Here is a 19,237-nt window from a genome sequence, read left to right as displayed (position 1 = left end):
TAATCTCACAAATTCGTAAAAGAGTTTAACTTTTTGAAAATCATAGTTTAAACCCTTTTCTGGTACACCATCAGTAGTTGCCAAAATTATTTTCCATATAGCTTACTTTATGCACATAGCAAAAAGAAAGCCGACTTAAGGATAGGCTCTGAAGCTTGTATCCTTAAGCCCAAGTCAATAAGTCCATATAGCTTACCCTAAGCACACAGCAAAGGAAAGCCGACCTAATGAAACATCTTGGGGCCCTCAAGAGTCACATTAGGCCCAGTTAGCTTGATCAGAGCTATTCCATCGTATTTCAATTCCAAAATTCAATTGCACCGTGACATAAATTCCATCAATCCAAAAACATGGTAATCATATACCATTTCAAAACAAAAATTAGATAGCAGCCATATTCCATAAATTGTCACATTAAATTGGTGCATCCATAAAACAATAGCCAATGAATTCGGTGTACCACATATTAAAACCAATAAAACAGTTCAATAATAAGCAGGGAACACACCTCGACAATAGGTTCAAATAGCAAATTTACTGATTGCTGGTTTCACCACGCTCTGCTACAATTTTCGAACGGGTGAATACTGGCACACGTGGTTTAACTGATCTAGAAGAGCTGGGTCGAGATGTCGAACGATCCGGAGAGTCTCTTGTACCTTCAAACAATAATAATCTATCAGTCCCAAATCCTATTTAATTGTTCAAAGCTAGTCTTCTTAAGTATATAAGCATTTTTCGAGTTTGACTATCAATTTGGGGTATTTCGAGTCTGAATTTGGCCAAACGGATTGCGGAAACGGAATCAAGACGTCGAAAAATATAAAGTATGACTTTTCGGAAATTCAGATTCTTGGTCAAAGTCAAAGTCAACCAATTTGACCGTCGATTTGGAGACCTTCGGGTTTGAATTTGGCGAAACGGACTGCGGAAATGGATTTGGCACGTCGAAAACTATCAGGATAGGTATACTCGGAAAAGATTTACGGTCGTTTAAGGGTCGGTCAAAGCCATTTTAAGTTTTAGTCAAAGAAAGTCAACGGTCAACGGTCAACGGTCGGATCGGGTCAACAGTCGGGTCGGGTCAACAGTCGGGTCGGGTCAACCCGGTTTAGATCGGTCAAACCGGTTCAGACCGGTCAAACCGGTTCAGACCGGTCAAACCGGTTCAAAACTGGTCAAACCGGTTTTCCATCAGCTCACTCTCCCTGCGGCGGCGCGTGCGGCGCGTGAACAGTGCCACGGTGTCGGAAAATTCCCGGAAAAATTTCTAAAAATTATTTTGAGCGATTTCGAGATACTTACAACGATCGGTTCAAATTTTTGAACGGCGGAGAGCTCGTATTTCAACTCGGCCGAATCTTTGACTGCTCCACCTCCTCACGCGCCGCCGTCGACGGCGAACAAGGTTTGACACCGGCGGACTCGCAACGACACAAGGAACACGATGGTGCAGGAGGTGTCGTAAACGGAACAACGATCGGCGGTGAATTTAAGTTTTTCCCGACGATAGAGCTAAAAAAAACGACGATGCTTTGACTGAAAATTCCCGACGTTTGGCAGCGTTTCACTTCAATTAATTTGAAGGGTTTGTTCCTCGCTTGATGATGAACACAACGGTAGTTTCAATTTTACGATTGGACGTCGAACGGCGTCGGAATCGGCTTTGAAGTAGAGTGCGGGAGGAGGAATTTCACAATTGTTTTCTGTTTTGAAAACAGAAAACCATTCATACGTTTATATTAAATTTTCTGCCGACACTAAAAGGAGTAATGCAGGGCTTGGTCCCTGAATTTCCTTTAGCTTCTAAAATGGCCTAAAATTTTGAAAACTTCCGATTTAATCCTCAAATTTTGCCAAATTACTTAATTAAATTTTTTTTTTCTCTAAATTTTATTCCGGGTTGTTACAATTCTCCCACTCTACAAGAAATTTCGTCCTCGAAATTTACCTTATGAGAATAGTTGAGGAATCTGAGCCTCCATTGACTCCAATGTCTCCCAAGTAGCTTCTGAGGGGCCTCGATTACTCCACTGAACTTTGACCATTGGAATTCGCCTATTCCGAAGAACTCTTTCATCTCTTTCTAAAATCTGAATGGGCTCCTCCTCATATGACAAATCCGGTCTCAGCTCTACTTCTTCAACCTGAATAATGTGACCTGGATCTGGACGGTATCGCCTTAACATAGACACATGAAAAACATCATGAATACGACTGAGGTGGGAAGGCAACTCAAGCTGATAAGCAACAGGTCCAACTTTCTTCAGAATACGATACGGCCCAATAAATCGTGGACTCAATTTACCCTTACGCCCGAATCTCAATACTTTCTTCCACGGTGAAACTTTTAAGAAGACCTGATCACCAACCTCAAATTGTATATCTTTCCTTCTCTAATCTGCATAAGACTTCTGCCTATCAAATGCCCATTTCAAACGGTCACGTATAAATCTGACTGTGTCCTCCGTCTCTCGCACTAACTCAGGTCCCAACGTTTTCCTATCACGCAACTCAGTCCAACAGATCGGAGTGCGACATTTACGCCCATAGAGTGCTTCATAGGGTGCCATACGAATGCTGGTCTGATAACTGTTATTGTAAGCAAATTCAGCCAAAGGCAAAAATTTCTCCCAAACTACCATGAAAATCGATTACGCAACCCCGCAACATATCCTCAAGTATCTGAATCACTCTCTCAGATTGACCATCAGTTTGTGGGTGAAAGGATGTGCTATAATCCAATCTTGTTCCCAAAGCCGTATGTAGCGCCTTCCAAAATCTCGAAGTAAATCTCGGATCTCGATCAGAAATAATAGACAATGGAACACCATGCAATCTAACAATCTCTGAAATATACAATCTTGCCAGCTTGTCCAAAGTATAATTTACTCGCACAGGAAAGAAGTGAGCTGACTTTGTAAGTCTGTCAACAATCACCCAAACTGAATCTTTTTTCGAAGGAGTCATAGGCAAGCTAGTAACAAAATCCATAGTAATACGCTCCCATTTCCATTCAGGAATCTTAATAGGTTGTAACAAACCTGATGGATGTTGATGTTCTGCCTTAACTTGTTGACAAGTCAAACACCTCGCTACAAAATTTGAGATGTCCTTCTTCATGCCGATCCAATGATACCTCTCTCTCAAATTCCGATACATCTTATCTCCACCGGCGTGCATAGCATATGGACTACTATGAGCATCAGTAAGGATAGTCTGTCTCAACTCAGCATCATCAGGCACACAATACCGACCTTTGAAGCATAGAACTTCATCCCGGTCAAGGGCGTAATCTGAGCTTGTCCCCTGCTCTACTTGCTCAAAGATGGGAAGTAAGGAGCTATCAAAGGGCTGCTTAGCCTTGATCTCATCAACCAAGGTCGGCTTAACTTGCAATTCTGCTAACAAAGTGCCATCATCATATAAATTCATCCTGGCCATTAAAGATCTCAACTCCGATACCGTCTTTCGACTCAAAGCATCCGCTACAATGTTAGCTTTACCAGGGTGATAATCAATCACACAATCATAATCCTTCAGAAGCTCTAGCCAGCGCCGTTGTCTCAAATTAAGCTCCTTCTGGGTCAGGAGATACTTTAAGTTCTTATGATCCGTGAAAATATAACACTTCTCTCCATAAAGATAGTGTCTCCAAATCTTCAAGGCAAAAATCACTGCTGCTAACTCCAAATCGTGAGTAGGATAATTACACTCATGAGGTCGCAGCTGACGGGATGTATAAGCCACCACTTTACCTTCCTGCATTAAAACACAACCAAGTCCTGAGTGTGAAGCATCACTATACACTGTAAAATCCTTCCCGGACTCTGGTTGAATCAACACCGGTGCTTGAGTCAAAACCGCCTTTAATTTCTCAAAGCTCTCCTGTTGTGCCTCGCCCCAGTCAAACGGCACATTCTTCCTTAACAACTTTGTCAAAGGAGAAGAAATGATCGAGAAGCCCTCAACAAAACGTCGATAATAACCAGCCAAGCCCAAGAAACTACGGATCTCAGATACGTTCTTAGGTCGTTTCCAATTCATAATAGCCTCTATCTTGCTGGGATCGACCTGAACACCTCGCGCAGAAATAATATGCCCCAGAAACGACACTTCTTGAAGCCAAAATTCATACTTGCTTAGTTTGGCATATAGACGATGCTCTCTCAAAGTCCGTAGAACGATCTTCAAATGCTCGTCATGCTCTGCCTCAGTACGAGAATAGATCAGAATATCGTCAATGAAGACCACCACAAATTGATCCAAATATGGTCGGAACACCCGATTCATCAAATCCATGAAAGCTGCAGGAGCGTTCGTCAAACCAAAAGGCATCACTAAGAATTCATAATGACCATATCTAGTGCGAATAGCCGTTTTTGCAATATCTGATCCTTTAACTTTCAATTGATAATACCCCGAACGAAGATCAATCTTAGAGAATACAATAGCTCCTCGCAATTGATCAAATAAATCATCAATCCTGGGTAGTGGGTATTTATTCTTGACCGTCATCTTGTTCAATTTCCGATAGTCAATACATAATCTTAGCGACCCATCCTTCTTTTTCACGAACAGAACTGGAGCTCCCCATGGTGAAGTACTATGTCGGATAAATCCTCGATCGAATAATTCTTGCAATTGGACTTTCAAATCTTTAAGTTCCCTTGGAGCCATACGATAAGGTGCCATAGAAATAGGTGACGATCCCGGATAAGTCTCAATCTCGAACTCTACCTCTCTATTAGGAGGTAACCCAGGCAACTCCTCCGGAAAAACATCAGGAAACTCGCTAACTGTACGAATCTCCTCGATCGTGGACAATGCACCCTTGGTGATCAAAATACAAGCAATGAAGGTCTCATATCCCTTCCGGATCATACGATCAATTTCCATCGCTGAAACTATATTGGAGAGATAACCACGCCGTTCACCAATTAACACAACAGTCCGACCATTTGAAGTCTTCAGAGTAGCCCGCTTGTATTCGCAATCCAGCTTTACCTTGTGTTTATTCAACCAATCCATTCCAAGAATTAAATCGAACTCCTCTAAAGGAAGCTCCATAAGATCAGCGAGAAAAATTTCTCCCTGAACCTCGAGAGGACAACGCCGGAATACTTTATTCACTAATACCGCTTGTCTTACTGGACTTGTAACTGTAACAGTATTTTCAGTGTTCTCGATCGGAATCTGAAGGTTTCGAGATACTGAGCTCGATACATAGGAGTGAGTGGAACCATTGTCCAATAATGCAAAGTATGGGGTAGAATAAATAGTAAATGTACCTGCAATAACCTCAGGCTCATCTCTGTCATCACGACGTCTAGTTGCATAAACCAAAGCTGGCTGTCTAGCCTCAGAAGCTGTTGGCCCTCTATTTTGCTGAGGTCGGGCTCTACTGTCTGTCCTGGACGCTGATCCTCGAGTCTTTCCTTGACTACGATCTCTAATTGGGGTCTGTACTGTAGTCTGCGAACGCACAGGAGTTTGGGTAGTGGTCTGCTCAAACGAAACTAACTGAGGACAATCCCTCCGATAATGACCACTAGATCCACACTGATAGCAAAGACCCATCTTCTTACGACACTCTCCTGAGTGCTGTTTACCACAATACTCACAAAGGGGCCCATTATAATACGACGAGGAACCGCCTCGACTGACAGCTAAAGGTGAGGATGCTGCAGGCCTGAAACGTGTATTGCTTCTCTGAGGGGCTGAAGTACGAGTCCTCTTTCCGGACTGTGCTGATGACTCCATCGGGCCTGAAAATTTCTTAGATCGATCTTGATCAACACGCTCTCTACCAGAAGCTAAAACCTCCACCTCTTCCACATCTTTGGCTCTGCCCACCAGCATATCAAATATCTCATCCTGATGGGTTACAACTTGCCTACGCAGCTCGTATCTGAGTCCAAGGGCAAATTTACGACATCGATCTCTCTCCGTAGGTACCATACTGAATCCATACTTCAGCAATTTCAGGAACTCGATCTCATATTCAGAAACAGTCATGTCTCCCTGAACCAGGTCTTGAAACTGTTATCGTCTCTGAGAGCTAAGTAGCGCTCTCCCAGAAAACGACTCCGAAAGCGATCCTTAAAGAAATTCCAGGTCAAACGATCGGTAGGAACACTACTGGTCACTGACTCCCACCAAGTGTAGGCATTACCATCTAACATTGCTACAGCACCCAGATATCTCTTAGTTGAGTCCAAACCCAACTGATCCATGCGTCTCTCTGTATCCTGGAGCCAATCCTCAGCTTCAGTAGGAGCTCCACCAATCTGTCCCCCAAAAGTTCTAACTCCATTGGAAATCAACGTCTGTGAAATAGGAACCTCAGATACAACACCAGTAGCTCTAACTGCTCCCTGTATTAACTGCAGAAACTGTCTACTAAAATTCTCATCCAATGCAACTCCAGTAGACTCTGACTCAATATCGGTCGCTCCTATGATCGGTGTAGTCATGCCAATACCATCGGTAGGTGGCATATTCGTTGGTGTCGTAGGAGCAGGATCACCTATTGGAGGTGGGGGATCTACTCGTATCTCATCAATCGGATCTGCAAATCTAGTTACTCGACCTCGTCCACGACTAGTTCGACGACCACGTCTAGCACTCATTTTGGTAAATCTCGAGATTACTACAGAAGATAAACTTAAGGTTAGATAAGCACTTGGAGTCTCGAACATAGTTAAAATCTTAATAACTTTGTGACATGGCCTTAGTAACTCGTTTTGTAAAATATTTTAAAACTGTATTTTCAATGTGGACTCATACACAGTCCGAGGGTTAAAAACCAAAAGCTCTGATACCAATAAATGTAACCCCCTAGACCCGGCCTATGCGTTTCGACTAAGTCTAGTGGATCACATTATGATTATTAAAGACATTTTTCGAAACCGTTATTCCATCAATATAAAATCATATTATAAATAACATGAAATTATAAACAAATTATACTATCAAAATCCAACTCGTAAATATAGTACCAATAAATAATAATTTAATTTAAAACACGTCTTCAAATTCAATATCACAATAAACCGAGCAGTATTAGCAAAAGAGTTATCATTATAAAATCTGATATTTTAAAATAAGGTCCATGTCACCAAAATAAAGTCAACTTGCCAGATAAAAACATTACAATTTGATTTACTTCAAGAGATATGTTGATCCTCCAAGTGCTCGTACCAAGGTATCTAACCAACAGTATCTGAAAGGGGAAAACATTTTCAAAAGGTGAGCTAGGCTCAGTGTGTCCCAACATTTCCATAAAATCACAATAGGTACAAATCATAGTCCAGTAATCTCACAAATTCGTAAAAGAGTTTAACTTTTTGAAAATCATAGTTTAAACCCTTTTCTGGTACACCATCAGTAGTTGCCAAAATTATTTTCCATATAGCTTACTTTATGCACATAGCAAAAAGAAAGCCGACTTAAGGATAGGCTCTGAAGCTTGTATCCTTAAGCCCAAGTCAATAAGTCCATATAGCTTACCCTAAGCACACAACAAAGGAAAGCCGACCTAATGAAACATCTTGGGGCCCTCAAGAGTCACATTAGGCCCAGTTAGCTTGATCAGAGCTATTCCATCGTATTTCAATTCCAAAATTCAATTGCACCGTGACATAAATTCCATCAATCCAAAAACATGGTAATCATATACCATTTCAAAACAAAAATTAGATAGCAGCCATATTCCATAAATTGTCACATTAAATTGGTGCATCCATAAAACAATAGCCAATGAATTCGGTGTACCACATATTAAAACCAATAAAACAGTTCAATAATAAGCAGGGAACACACCTCGACAATAGGTTCAAATAGCAAATTTACTGATTGCTGGTTTCACCACGCTCTGCTACAATTTTCGAACGGGTGAATACTGGCACACGTGGTTTAACTGATCTAGAAGAGCTGGGTCGAGCTGTCGAACGATCCAGAGAGTCTCTTGTACCTTCAAACAATAATAATCTATCAGTCCCAAATCCTATTTAATTGTTCAAAGCTAGTCTTCTTAAGTATATAAGCATTTTTCGAGTTTGACTATCAATTTGGGGTATTTCGAGTCTGAATTTGGCCAAACGGATTGCGGAAACGGAATCAAGACGTCGAAAAATATAAAGTATGACTTTTCGGAAATTCAGATTCTTGGTCAAAGTCAAAGTCAACCAATTTGACCGTCGATTTGGAGACCTTCGGGTTTGAATTTGGCGAAACGGACTGCGGAAATGGATTTGGCACGTCGAAAACTATCAGGATAGGTATACTCGGAAAAGATTTACGGTCGTTTAAGGGTCGGTCAAAGCCATTTTAAGTTTTTAGTCAAAGAAAGTCAACGGTCAACGGTCAACGGTCAACGGTCGGATCGGGTCAACAGTCGGGTCGGGTTAACAGTCGGGTCGGGTCAACCCGGTTTAGATCGGTCAAACCGGTTCACACCGGTCAAACCGGTTCAGACCGGTCAAACCGGTTCAAAACTGGTCAAACCGGTTTTCCATCAGCTCACTCTCCCTGCGGCGGCACGTGCGGCGCGTGAACAGTGCCACGGTGTCGGAAAATTCTCGGAAAAATTTCTAAAAATTATTTTGAGCGATTTCGAGATACTTACAACGATCGGTTCAAATTTTAGAACGGCGGAGAGCTCGTATTTCAACTCGGCCGAATCTTTGACTGCTCCACCTCCTCACGCGCCGCCGTCGACGGCGAACAAGGTTGACACCGGCGGACTCGCAACGACACAAGGAACACGATGGTGCAGGAGGTGTCGTAAACGGAACAACGATCGGCGGTGAATTTAAGTTTTTCCCGACGATAGAGCTAAAAAAAACGACGATGCTTTGACTGAAAATTCCCGACGTTTGGCAGCGTTTCACTTCAATTAATTTGAAGGGTTTGTTCCTCGCTTGATGATGAACACAACGGTAGTTTCAATTTTACGATTGGACGTCGAACGGCGTCGGAATCGGCTTTGAAGTAGAGTGCGGGAGGAGGAATTTCACAATTGTTTTCTGTTTTGAAAACAGAAAACCATTCATACGTTTATATTAAATTTTCTGCCGAAACTAAAAGGAGTAATGCAGGGCTTGGTCCCTGAATTTCCTTTAGCTTCTAAAATGGCCTAAAATTTTGAAAACTTCCGATTTAATCCTCAAATTTTGCCAAATTACTTAATTAATTTTTTTTTCTCTAAATTTTATTCCGGGTTGTTACAATAGCTATTGATCGAAAGATTATGAAAGTAAAAAAAAGATCTTATTTTTTGGGTTTAGGGTAAACACTCGCTTGATCGAAAAAGGTTTCTGCTGAAAATTCACAATAGGTAGCAGATATCATCACGAGGAAGAAGACTCAAATGCGAGATATGGTAAGCACTAAAAAAATCTTTAAGGGCTTCTTCCGTTTAAAAAAATCTTTTTGAAACTCCTAAAAATAAATTTGAAAACTCTTCTGCAAAAAAGAAAAAAGTTTACAATTTTCTTATGTTAAAATCCCTAAGTATATCTTTAGGACTTTCTTCTGTTTACTATTTAGGGGTTTCTCCCATTAAAATGTTATATATATGTTTAGCATATATGGGTTTACTGTTAAATATATATGTTTGATATATATGGGTTTCTTTTGTTTATTGTTTAAGATTACTGATTACTATTTACTGTTTAAAAATCCTAAATATATGGGTTTACTGGTTACTTATTGCATGAATGAGAAATTGTTTAATATATATGTTTAGAAACCCCTAAAAACTTTGTTGATTGTTTACTGATTGTGTAATATATATGTTTACTGTTATATGTTTACTTTGGCACCCCAACGTCGGTCGTCGACATCCTGAGTGCATCTGAGTCTTCACCGCGTTCGGTTTGTCGAGGGAGATATAGGCAGTAAGTTCCTGATGTTCCCACCACCAAACCCGATCCGTTTCATGCTTCGATCACTGCACCACTTGTTCCTTCACCCTCGGTCAACCATCGTACTCGTACTTCGCAGTGGCAATAGGTTGTCGAACCTAGCCATTCGCAACAGTACCCTCCATCCTCGGGCGTCATCTTTATTTTATTCTCTGCCCACTATTGGCTCATCACAGTCGATACCAGCTATCGTTCCATCACATCCATTGCCCACTGTTGAATAAAAAATTTTGAGGTAAATAAACGAGCATATTTTATTTACCCATTACTAATGGTTCTTCCCTTTGGCTTTTCAGGAAACTTCGGCATTGATCCATACTCCGACAGCTTCTCTTCGAAACTACCCTCATAGCTATCATTTAATTTTGGGCCTAGGTGGCCAATAAATAAGAGGAGTATCTCTATTACTCCTATGTTTTTATTTTTTGAGTTGGGACTATACCCCTTAAGTGAAGGGGTAGAGAATAACTGCATTGAGTTTTCTATTGATAATCCTGATTTTCAATCCCGATTCTTGATTTTCTTCTTTAAATTCCATATGAGTTCTTGAATATACTATTATTTGAAAAAGGATACATGATAGTGAAGATGATATGATTAGTGTTTTCTTGAAAATTTTTATTAATATCCCATGAGTTTATTGGTTGACATGTATTTGACTCAACCCAAATTACACTTTCTTGTGAGACTTTGAGCTTAAACGAGTTATCTTTTTCATTCTTGTTATTTGTTTGATTAAGTGTACCTAACTTAACTTTGATATTCTAGAACATATAATTAAATACATATTGAGATTGCATATTGAACTTGATGTTTTAACATGATAGGGGCACTTAGGATTTACTCTTCTCCACCTAAAATTGTCTACTCATTCAATTCTTTTAGCCTTTTTCCACTTTCCTTGTTTTTCCAAATTTTTAACCCAAGCCTTTTTGTTTATCTCTTTTTTCTATCCTTGTCAGGACAAGAGAATGAGATATTCAATGTATATTTACGACCCATGAAAAAAAGAAAAAAATAACACGTTCAAATAGAAAATAGAAAAACGAAGAAAAACAAATAGAAGAAAACGAGAATAAATTGATCGTTTGACATTTGTTACATTTCTTTTGATTGATTGCATTACTTTTTACTTGTTAGATGGGTTTGAATTTATTAATTATGCATCTCTTGTCTTGACATTTAACCCATATTTTTTGTCTTTTCCCCTACCTTTACCCAAGTCTCATTACAACCTTGTTTAAAGACCCTTTGATTATAGCATCTAGTTCATTTTTAGTGTTAGACTTCATTTTCTTATAGGCTTATGGTAATGTTGAGTTAGGTTATGGCTTAAAGTGTTTCCTTTTACCCGAAAATTTTTGAACGAAATGAGTACATGCTTGTGATGGTGTTGAGTCTTCTTACATTGAGATTGATAGATCAATGGTATGTCATGGTTTTGCTTAAATTATTCCTATTTATGTCTTTCACTTAATTGTTATTTTTTATTCTAATAATTGTTGTTATCTTGACTTTCTTGGTTTTTCTTGGATATAAGGTGAGATGAAGGAAAGTAAATAAAAGTTTTAACGTGTTTTAATTAAGGCATGCTTGAGGACAAGCATTGAATAAGTGAGTGAGAATTTGATGAGTGTTTTAATTTGCACATATTTTGTTGATAATTATTCCTTGTTGTTTATTTTATGCTATTGATTTAGAATGTTTTGATTCATTTTTGTGTATGATCTTATTCTCTATAAACAACATTAAAAGGGACAAGCTCTATACTTTTTTTATTTATGATCCAGGGCATTACGCGATCCGACGTGGCAGTTTCTAGAAGGTCCAGCCAGCACTCTCTGGAAGGTGGACGAACATAATTATCTTAGAAGTAGTTGTTTTAGGAAATTAAGTTTGATTAGAAAACATTTTAGAATTTTCTTACATGCTTATGGTAATGTTGAGTTAGGTTCCGGCTAAGAGGGTTTTCTTTTACTTAAAAGCTTTGAAAATGAGTGTATCCTTGTGAGGGTGTTGAGTCTTTTTACGTTGAGATTGATAGATTAATGGGATGTCATGGTTTTGCTTAAATTATTTCTATTTATAGCTTTCACTTGATTGTTATTTTTGACTCCGATAATTGTTGTTATCTTGACTTACTTGGTTTTTCTTGGATATGAGGTGAGATGAAGAAAAATAAATAGAAGTTTTAAAATGTTTTGATTAAGGCATGCTTGAGGAAAAACATTAAAAAGTGAGGGGAAATTTGATGAGTGTTTTAATTTGCACATATTTTGTTGATAATTATTCCTCATTGTTTTTTTATGCTACTGATTTTATTTTGTTGATTCATTAAAAGGGATGAGTTCTACAATTTTTTTTATTTTCTAAAATCATGGATGGAATCATGAGCATGAACTGAGGCATGACGTGGTTCGATGTGGCAATTTATAGAAAGTTCAGTCTGCAATAGTAGCAGTTTCAAGAAGGTCCAGTCAGCACTCTCTGGAAGGTGGACGGCCAGAGTTATCTTAGAAAGAGTTGTTTTAGGAAATTAAGTTTGAATTAGACAACAATTCTAGGATATCTTTTGATTATATTTAAGATATTTTTATTTTGAATTTTCATGTTACTTGTAGTGAATTTCAAGGCTATAAATACTCATTTAGGTCAAGCTTGAACATGTACTTATTTCTTTCGATTTTTATAAAATTCTCTCAGGTTTTTTAAAGTTTTTTTCCTTTCTTTTCATTTTGATTTTTTTACTTTCTTTTCAAAAAAATGCTAAGCATGATTCGAATCATGCTTAGGTAAAATTTTAATTAACTAAAGTCTTAGAGATGACTCAATTCTGTTTATGGGAATTGAAAAGCTCTTAACATATTTGGATTATATTCTTGATTTTTTGAAATCTTGATTTGACAATCGGCCTTATCTTTAAAAATCTTTACATATTTTATTTCAAAAAGTGCACGTTTGATTGAATGATGTTTTGATTTACATTTTGGGAGGAAGAATATGTTTTTCGTAATTCAACTTTCTATGAACAAACTTAGTGTAACAACTCGAGAAAAAATTGGTTATTAATACGTGAAATTGGTTTCTGCAGAAACCAATTTCACAAATTTGCTTCATTCAACGCCCAACTTCCAAACACAATCTCGACGTCATCCGACTTCCGATTTTCGTTTTGAAACCACCATCGTGTTCGTCATCGAGCGATGAACAAAACCCTTAAATTAATTGAAGTGAAACGCTGCCAAACGCTGTGAATTTCAAGTCAAAGTCTCGACATTTTTTAGCACCATCGCCGAGAAAATCTTAAATTCATCGCTGATCATTGCTTCGTTTTCGACACCTCCCGCACCATTGTGTTCCTTGTGCCATTTCGAGTCCACCCGTGTCCTCCTTGTCTCCGGCGGCAGCGGCGCGTGAGGAGGTGAAGCGGTCAAAGTTTAGAATTTGTTAAAATCGAGCTCTCCACCGTTCAAAATTATGAACCGAGCTTTGTAAGTGCCTCAAAATAATTTTTGCAAATTGTTCTGTAATTTGTACGACGCCGGAGAAGCGGTGGCACGTGGGGAAGTCTCTGCCAGCTTGAAAACCAGATTGACCGATTTTTCACCAGTTTGACTGGTCTGAACCAGTCCGACCCGACCCGTTGACCGTTGACTCGGGTGTTAGTTTAGTAAATATTTTTAAAAGGGTGTTAGTTTCGTAATATTTTTAAAAGGGTGTTAGTTTCGTAAATGTTTTTAAAAGGGTGTTAATTTCGTAAATATTTCTTAAAAGGGTGATAATTGTGTAAAATGATTGATCGTCTGTTGGCCTCCTTTTACCAGAACTTTGACCGGCATTGACCGACCATTAAACGACCTTTGACCTTTTCTGAATATACCTATCCTAACATTTTCAACGTTTCGAATATGTTTTTGGGGTCCGTTTCACCAAATTCAAACCCAAAGGTTTCCAAATCGTCAGTCAAACCCGTTGACTTTGACTTTAACCAAGAATTCAAATTTCTAGAAGGTCATATTTTATGTTTTTCGACGTCCTGAATCTGATTCTGAAGTCCGTTTTACCAAATTCTGACCCAAAATACTCGAATCGAGGTTGTGAACCCAAAAGTGCTTAGTATTTTAGCATTTTGATTAATCATTTGAGATATGGTTATGGAATTGATTCAGTAAAATATTTTATGAAGTTACTCGTGTTTCACCTGAGAGGGGATCAGTTAGGTCCGATTTTGTTCGTTTGTCAAATCAACCCAAAATACGTACTACGAGAACTACCCGTAGGTTTCTGTAAATTATTTAAATAAAGATTAAGATTATTTATATTAGGATTCCAATATGGATTTTCCAATTCGTAGGATCTAGCACTGCAGCAGAGCGTAATCGACAGACCCAATAGTAGGCTTCCCTATCCGATTTCTCATATTATTACAGGTGTGTTTCCTAACGGTGATACCTTACTGTTTTGAATTATCTATCTGAATTGTTTTAAAATTATGAGGATACTAAATATTTTTATGAAATAATATATGATGTCCGGAATAATGTTTATTTGATATCTGATTTACTGTATATTTCTGATATGATTTTTGGTTAAGGTGTTTTGTACCTGATTTCTGAATATGGGTTCATTATCATTTCACTCCAATACGTACATGTTTATTATTGTCACTGGGGTATTATTGAAAGAAGTATTTCAGGCTCCTTTGCTGTGAGCTCAGGGTAAGACCTTACTGGTGTGCAGGTGGGTGTATGGTTCTGGGGAACCTACACATTTTAGTGATCAGAGTGATTGGATGGATCAGTTATTACCGCAGGCTCCTCGGCTTTGTGCTCAGGGTAAGTCCTTACTGGTGTGCAGGTGGGTGTATGGTTCTGGAGAACATACAAATTCTAGTGATCGGAGTGATTGGATGGAAATAGTGTTCATGTTTTTAGAACATGTTTAATAAACTGATTTTTACTGATATATTTTATATGTGTTTATTTTTACACTGTATGAAGCACACTGTGCTTTTTAACTCATTTTGTAAATTTTACCCTTTTCAGATAGCAGCAGACCGTAAACTAGCAGATTTGGCATCAGGGGAGATCAACTACTTTTACTTGTATGAACGTATATCTCTATATGTTTTCCAGTTGTATTTGGTGACATGTATTTTGTTATCGTTTTGGATATATTTGTATTATCGATATTTTGCTCCATATTACCTTTAAGGTTATATAAGTTGTTTTAAATATAAAAAGAATCTATGAATAGGTTATGTGACAGCTTAAGTTTGGGTCTAGCGTTTAGGTCCGCTAAAGTGAATCGAGATCTGATTCAATTCTCGTTGAGACACCATAAACCAAGCACGATCTTTTCTTGCACTTAAAACTACATTGTTACTAACGACGATAGTCGTGGTTAGTTCAAGTATGAACTGAATTTTGAAGATATACTTGAGAATATTAGTTTATCAAAGAGAACAGTAAATTACAAAGGTTGGGCCTTCTAGACTGTAACCGACATGTATGCGAAGTAAAATCTCTTTCGATAGTCAATTGGAATTGAGGCGAAGCGAAGCTTAATTATGTTTGTAGACACCCGTTTTTGTCCGGGTCTAAAAAAGTATTTTATCGTATAATTATGTTTTATTTTTCTTATTATTATTATTGTTAATAATATTTTTATTTTTTAATTTTACAGGCACCATGTACAACCCCACTACCCCACCATTGTCTCAACCAAAAAACAACCCACTAACCCACCATTATCTCATAACCAACCCCACCTCACACGTCTCAACTAAATCCACATATGTTTCCTTCTTTTTCTCTCAAAAAGGAAAGTGGGAAGCTGGAGGCAGAGTTATTTATTTCAACAGGAGATTGGGAAAAAGAAGAGGCTGGAAGGGCTAAAAGAGTAAAAGGGAATGCCGCGTGGCTGAGGATAATCGGCTACCTTTCTGTCAAGCTCAAGTTTTGGCACCCGTCTTATTGTTTGGTCGAGACTTTGGAGCGGGTGGTATTGAATCTCATGACTTCAAAGCGGATTAACAAGGGAAATGACGCTGCCTTGCTTTGAACTTTTCTTTCACGCAATTTCCGTTTCCAATCCTTACTTTGACTTCCAACTCTTTGCATTACAGCACTTCAGTTTCCCTTCCCAAATGGATTTCTTATTCGTTTCTGCAGATCAACTCCAACGAAGTTCAACTAAGAGATGATCAATGATGGTCGAGGTCTATGGAAGCGACGAAGTGATGAGCGAAGGCAAAGAACCAGCACCGTGCCAACCACCTTCTCGTCTAGGAGACGTAGAACCACATTTAGACGGTTTAAATTCGTTGGTTTCATTCCATCCGAGGCCGAGAATAGTCGGAAACGCTGCAATCTCCAAGCAAACGCAGCCGCGTGTGTTTTAGACCGTGAAAACGTTGGAGATAATAATTCTTCCATCTCCGAGGAGGACATGAAAAATACATACGAAATACGGGGGGCAGTTTTCAGCAAAAAGGAGGGGAACATCAGGGGAACTTTGATTCAATCTTTTTCATTCTCACCTGCGCCTCGTGCCTTGGAAAACCCAGCTTTCCCTCAAGGCTTACCTGCTCCTGGGAAAAAGGGGAGGCTCAATGATTCTTCTCCTCCATGACCTCCCCGAGCTTTGGTATTCATGGCGTCACCAAATCGTGTCTTTATCTTCCATGGGTTACCGAGCCCTTGCCCCGGACTTAAGAGGCTTTGGTGACTCGGATACCCCCGACACAGTGGCGAGTTACACTTGTTTCAACATAGTCGGCGATGTGGTTGAGCTGATAAACTTGGTGGCTCCCGATGAACGCAAGGTGTTTGTGGTGGGGCATGACTGGGGAGCTTACATGGCTTGGTACTTGCGGATGTTTAGGCCTGGTAAAGTGAAAGTTGTGGTGAATTTGAGTGTGTCGTTTATTCGGCTTGGTCGGGAAATCAACCCCATTGATGCCTGGAGAGCTATCTACGGCAACGATCATTATGTCTCGAGGTTTCAGGAAGTTGGAGAAATGGTGAAACGCTTTGAACTGATTTTCCTTTATTTTTTGCTTACGTTTGATATGATACATTGCGAATGTGTTGTTTTCGTAAATGTTTATGCTTGATTTATTAGATCTATTGGTATTTACTGCCCATTTGCAGTTGAAATTCCCAGATCCAATGTTTTTCTTTTACTTTTTATATTTCTAGCAAGCTTAAGCATAACGAGGCAATATTTATGTTTATTTATTTGCAACGTTGAATTGTATCTGCTGAAATATTTTACCCTATACTGAAATACGTACATACTTGCATCCATACCTATATACGTGAAAGGTTTTGTTATGTTTATATATGCAGTGCGTTTTAGTTAATTGTTTAGTATGTTATATTGTTTTTATTAGACGATGTCTGTTTAAAATTCATTTGATGTTTATTTTCCTGTATCTATGTGTAAACACTCAATTTCGTCCCAGTTTCTTTTTTATATTTGATATTTCTTTATTATTTTTATTTTTCAATTTAACATTCTTTTTGCATTTTTCAGTAATAATTTCAATCGATCAAAGGTAATTAGTTTAAATTGAATTTTTAAATATCGATTTAAATTTTAATTTTCGCAATTAAGACAACTGGAAATTACGTAGTACCGAAAGGGCGGTTCAAGGGTGCTAATCCTTCCTTAACCGTAACCGACTCCCGAGCCCGACATATTTTTGGTAAGACGCAGATCAGGTAAGAAATAGGGTATCCGATCAACCCATTTATTTTTAAATAAATGATCGGTGGCGACTCCAATCCATATTTTTTAAGTCGAAGCCCAATTCCGAGGCCCAACCCGAAAGACGGTTCCGACAATGTTTTTACTCATTTTATTTCTTTAAAGATTTACTTCATTTCATTTTTCTTTCTTCAATTCTTGAATTCTTTATTTTCGATGTAAAACTCTTTTTTTTATTTTCTTTATTTTTTGTTTCAAGATCAAAGCAATTAAACATTAGAAGTTCCTTAGTCTTTGTGGATCGACTCTTATTCTCTTTACTACGCTTTTATTTCATTTATTTATTTGAGCATAAAGCTAAATTTATTTGACAATTACGACGGTTGTCACTAGTCATTGATGATTTCTTTAAAATCATTATTAAACAAAGGTAAAATCCAATTGATGGTAGCTTTGTGGATGACCAGAAGCATAACAGCCAACATTTCAGGATGGGGAGCTCTCTTCCATGGTCGTGCAGGAAATGGAACTGTCAGTGTGAGTAATAACTTTAGAAATCAAATTTGATCCAATAATCTTTCTTCTGGTTCCAGACCTACGGAATTTGGAAGTCGATTATATTCAAATTCGAGTTAGATTAACCCCTAAACAAGGGTAAAGTTCTTCCAATGAAATTCAATGTTTTACTTAAAGAATCTTAAAATTAATTTTTTTATAATAGTAATTTTGGTCCTTATAGGTTTAATTATTAGATAAATTAGGTACTTGAGTATCACTGAGAATAATTTTTTTAAACCATGCATGCAGGTAATGGTGGCTACCCTTTAATTCATAATTCCAAACGGGAAACAAAAAGGAGAGAAACTGATGGATTGGAACGAATGCAAGAAACTACCACGGAACATAATATTGTTACTAGGTGTCGGTTTTGCTCTAGCCGACGGCGTGCAATCTAGCGAACTCGCTGACGTGTTATCCAAAAATCTGTATTTCTTGAACACGTCCCATATCTCATTTTCACACCCATCATTGTCTGATATGCGCTGTGATTATCGAGTTCATAACGTTGAATGATACGACGTCGACCCTTATGGTTCCGTTATTGGGTCAAATGGTAAGGACCATGAACGTGCACCTTCTGATGCTTATGGTTCCAGGTGCTATTGGGTCACAATTGGCCTTTATGCATCCGTCTGGGACGCCACCAAATATAGTTGGATTCAACACAGGGCATATTGATATCTTTGACATGATGAAGACCGGATTGTTCCTTAAGATTTCAGGGACTACAATTTTATCTTTGCTAATGCCTACTCTAGGTAAACTATTGTTGGAAAATTAATACATAATTGAATAAAATTAATGCAATTTAATAATAAGTTATGTCACTTGGTGAATTGACTTATTATTTAGTTTAAAGTTGTATCCATTTAATTATATCTATTAACTTTTTGATTGATTTCATCTCCTCTATATATAAGATAGTTAAGGCACAAATCTTAGAGACATATGACACAAGTTACAACACACAAGTTTAGAACTTTGGAATAGAAAAGCACTTAATAAATTCTTTCTTTCCGGTTATAGAAAAAGAC

General features: G+C 38.3%; 1 protein-coding gene and 1 pseudogene across 1 annotated transcript; both read left to right on the top strand.

The window, feature by feature from the left end:
• The first annotated feature begins 16,492 nt into the window (after nt 1–16,492).
• LOC120170696 (epoxide hydrolase A-like) lies at nt 16,493–17,046 on the top strand. Its single transcript, XM_039178599.1, has one exon. The coding sequence runs from the start codon at nt 16,543–16,545 to the stop codon at nt 17,044–17,046; it is 504 nt and encodes a 167-aa protein (XP_039034530.1). The 5' UTR covers nt 16,493–16,542.
• Nucleotides 17,047–18,086: 1,040 nt separating this feature from the next.
• On the top strand, nt 18,087–18,984 carry LOC120170695 (annotated as a pseudogene).
• The last annotated feature ends 253 nt before the right edge of the window (nt 18,985–19,237 follow it).

This window comes from Hibiscus syriacus, unplaced genomic scaffold (genome assembly GCF_006381635.1).
Source record: "Hibiscus syriacus cultivar Baekdansim isolate YM2019G1 unplaced genomic scaffold, ASM638163v2 tig00111783_pilon, whole genome shotgun sequence".
Lineage (NCBI taxonomy): Eukaryota > Viridiplantae > Streptophyta > Magnoliopsida > Malvales > Malvaceae > Hibiscus > Hibiscus syriacus.
This window is presented reverse-complemented; position numbering and strand designations above follow the sequence as displayed.

What these genes read in the sequence shown, in the direction of transcription:
- LOC120170696 (XM_039178599.1), top strand. Translation starts at nt 16,543, where the DNA reads ATGATTCTTCTCCTCCATGACCTCCCCGAGCTTTGGTATTCATGGCGT.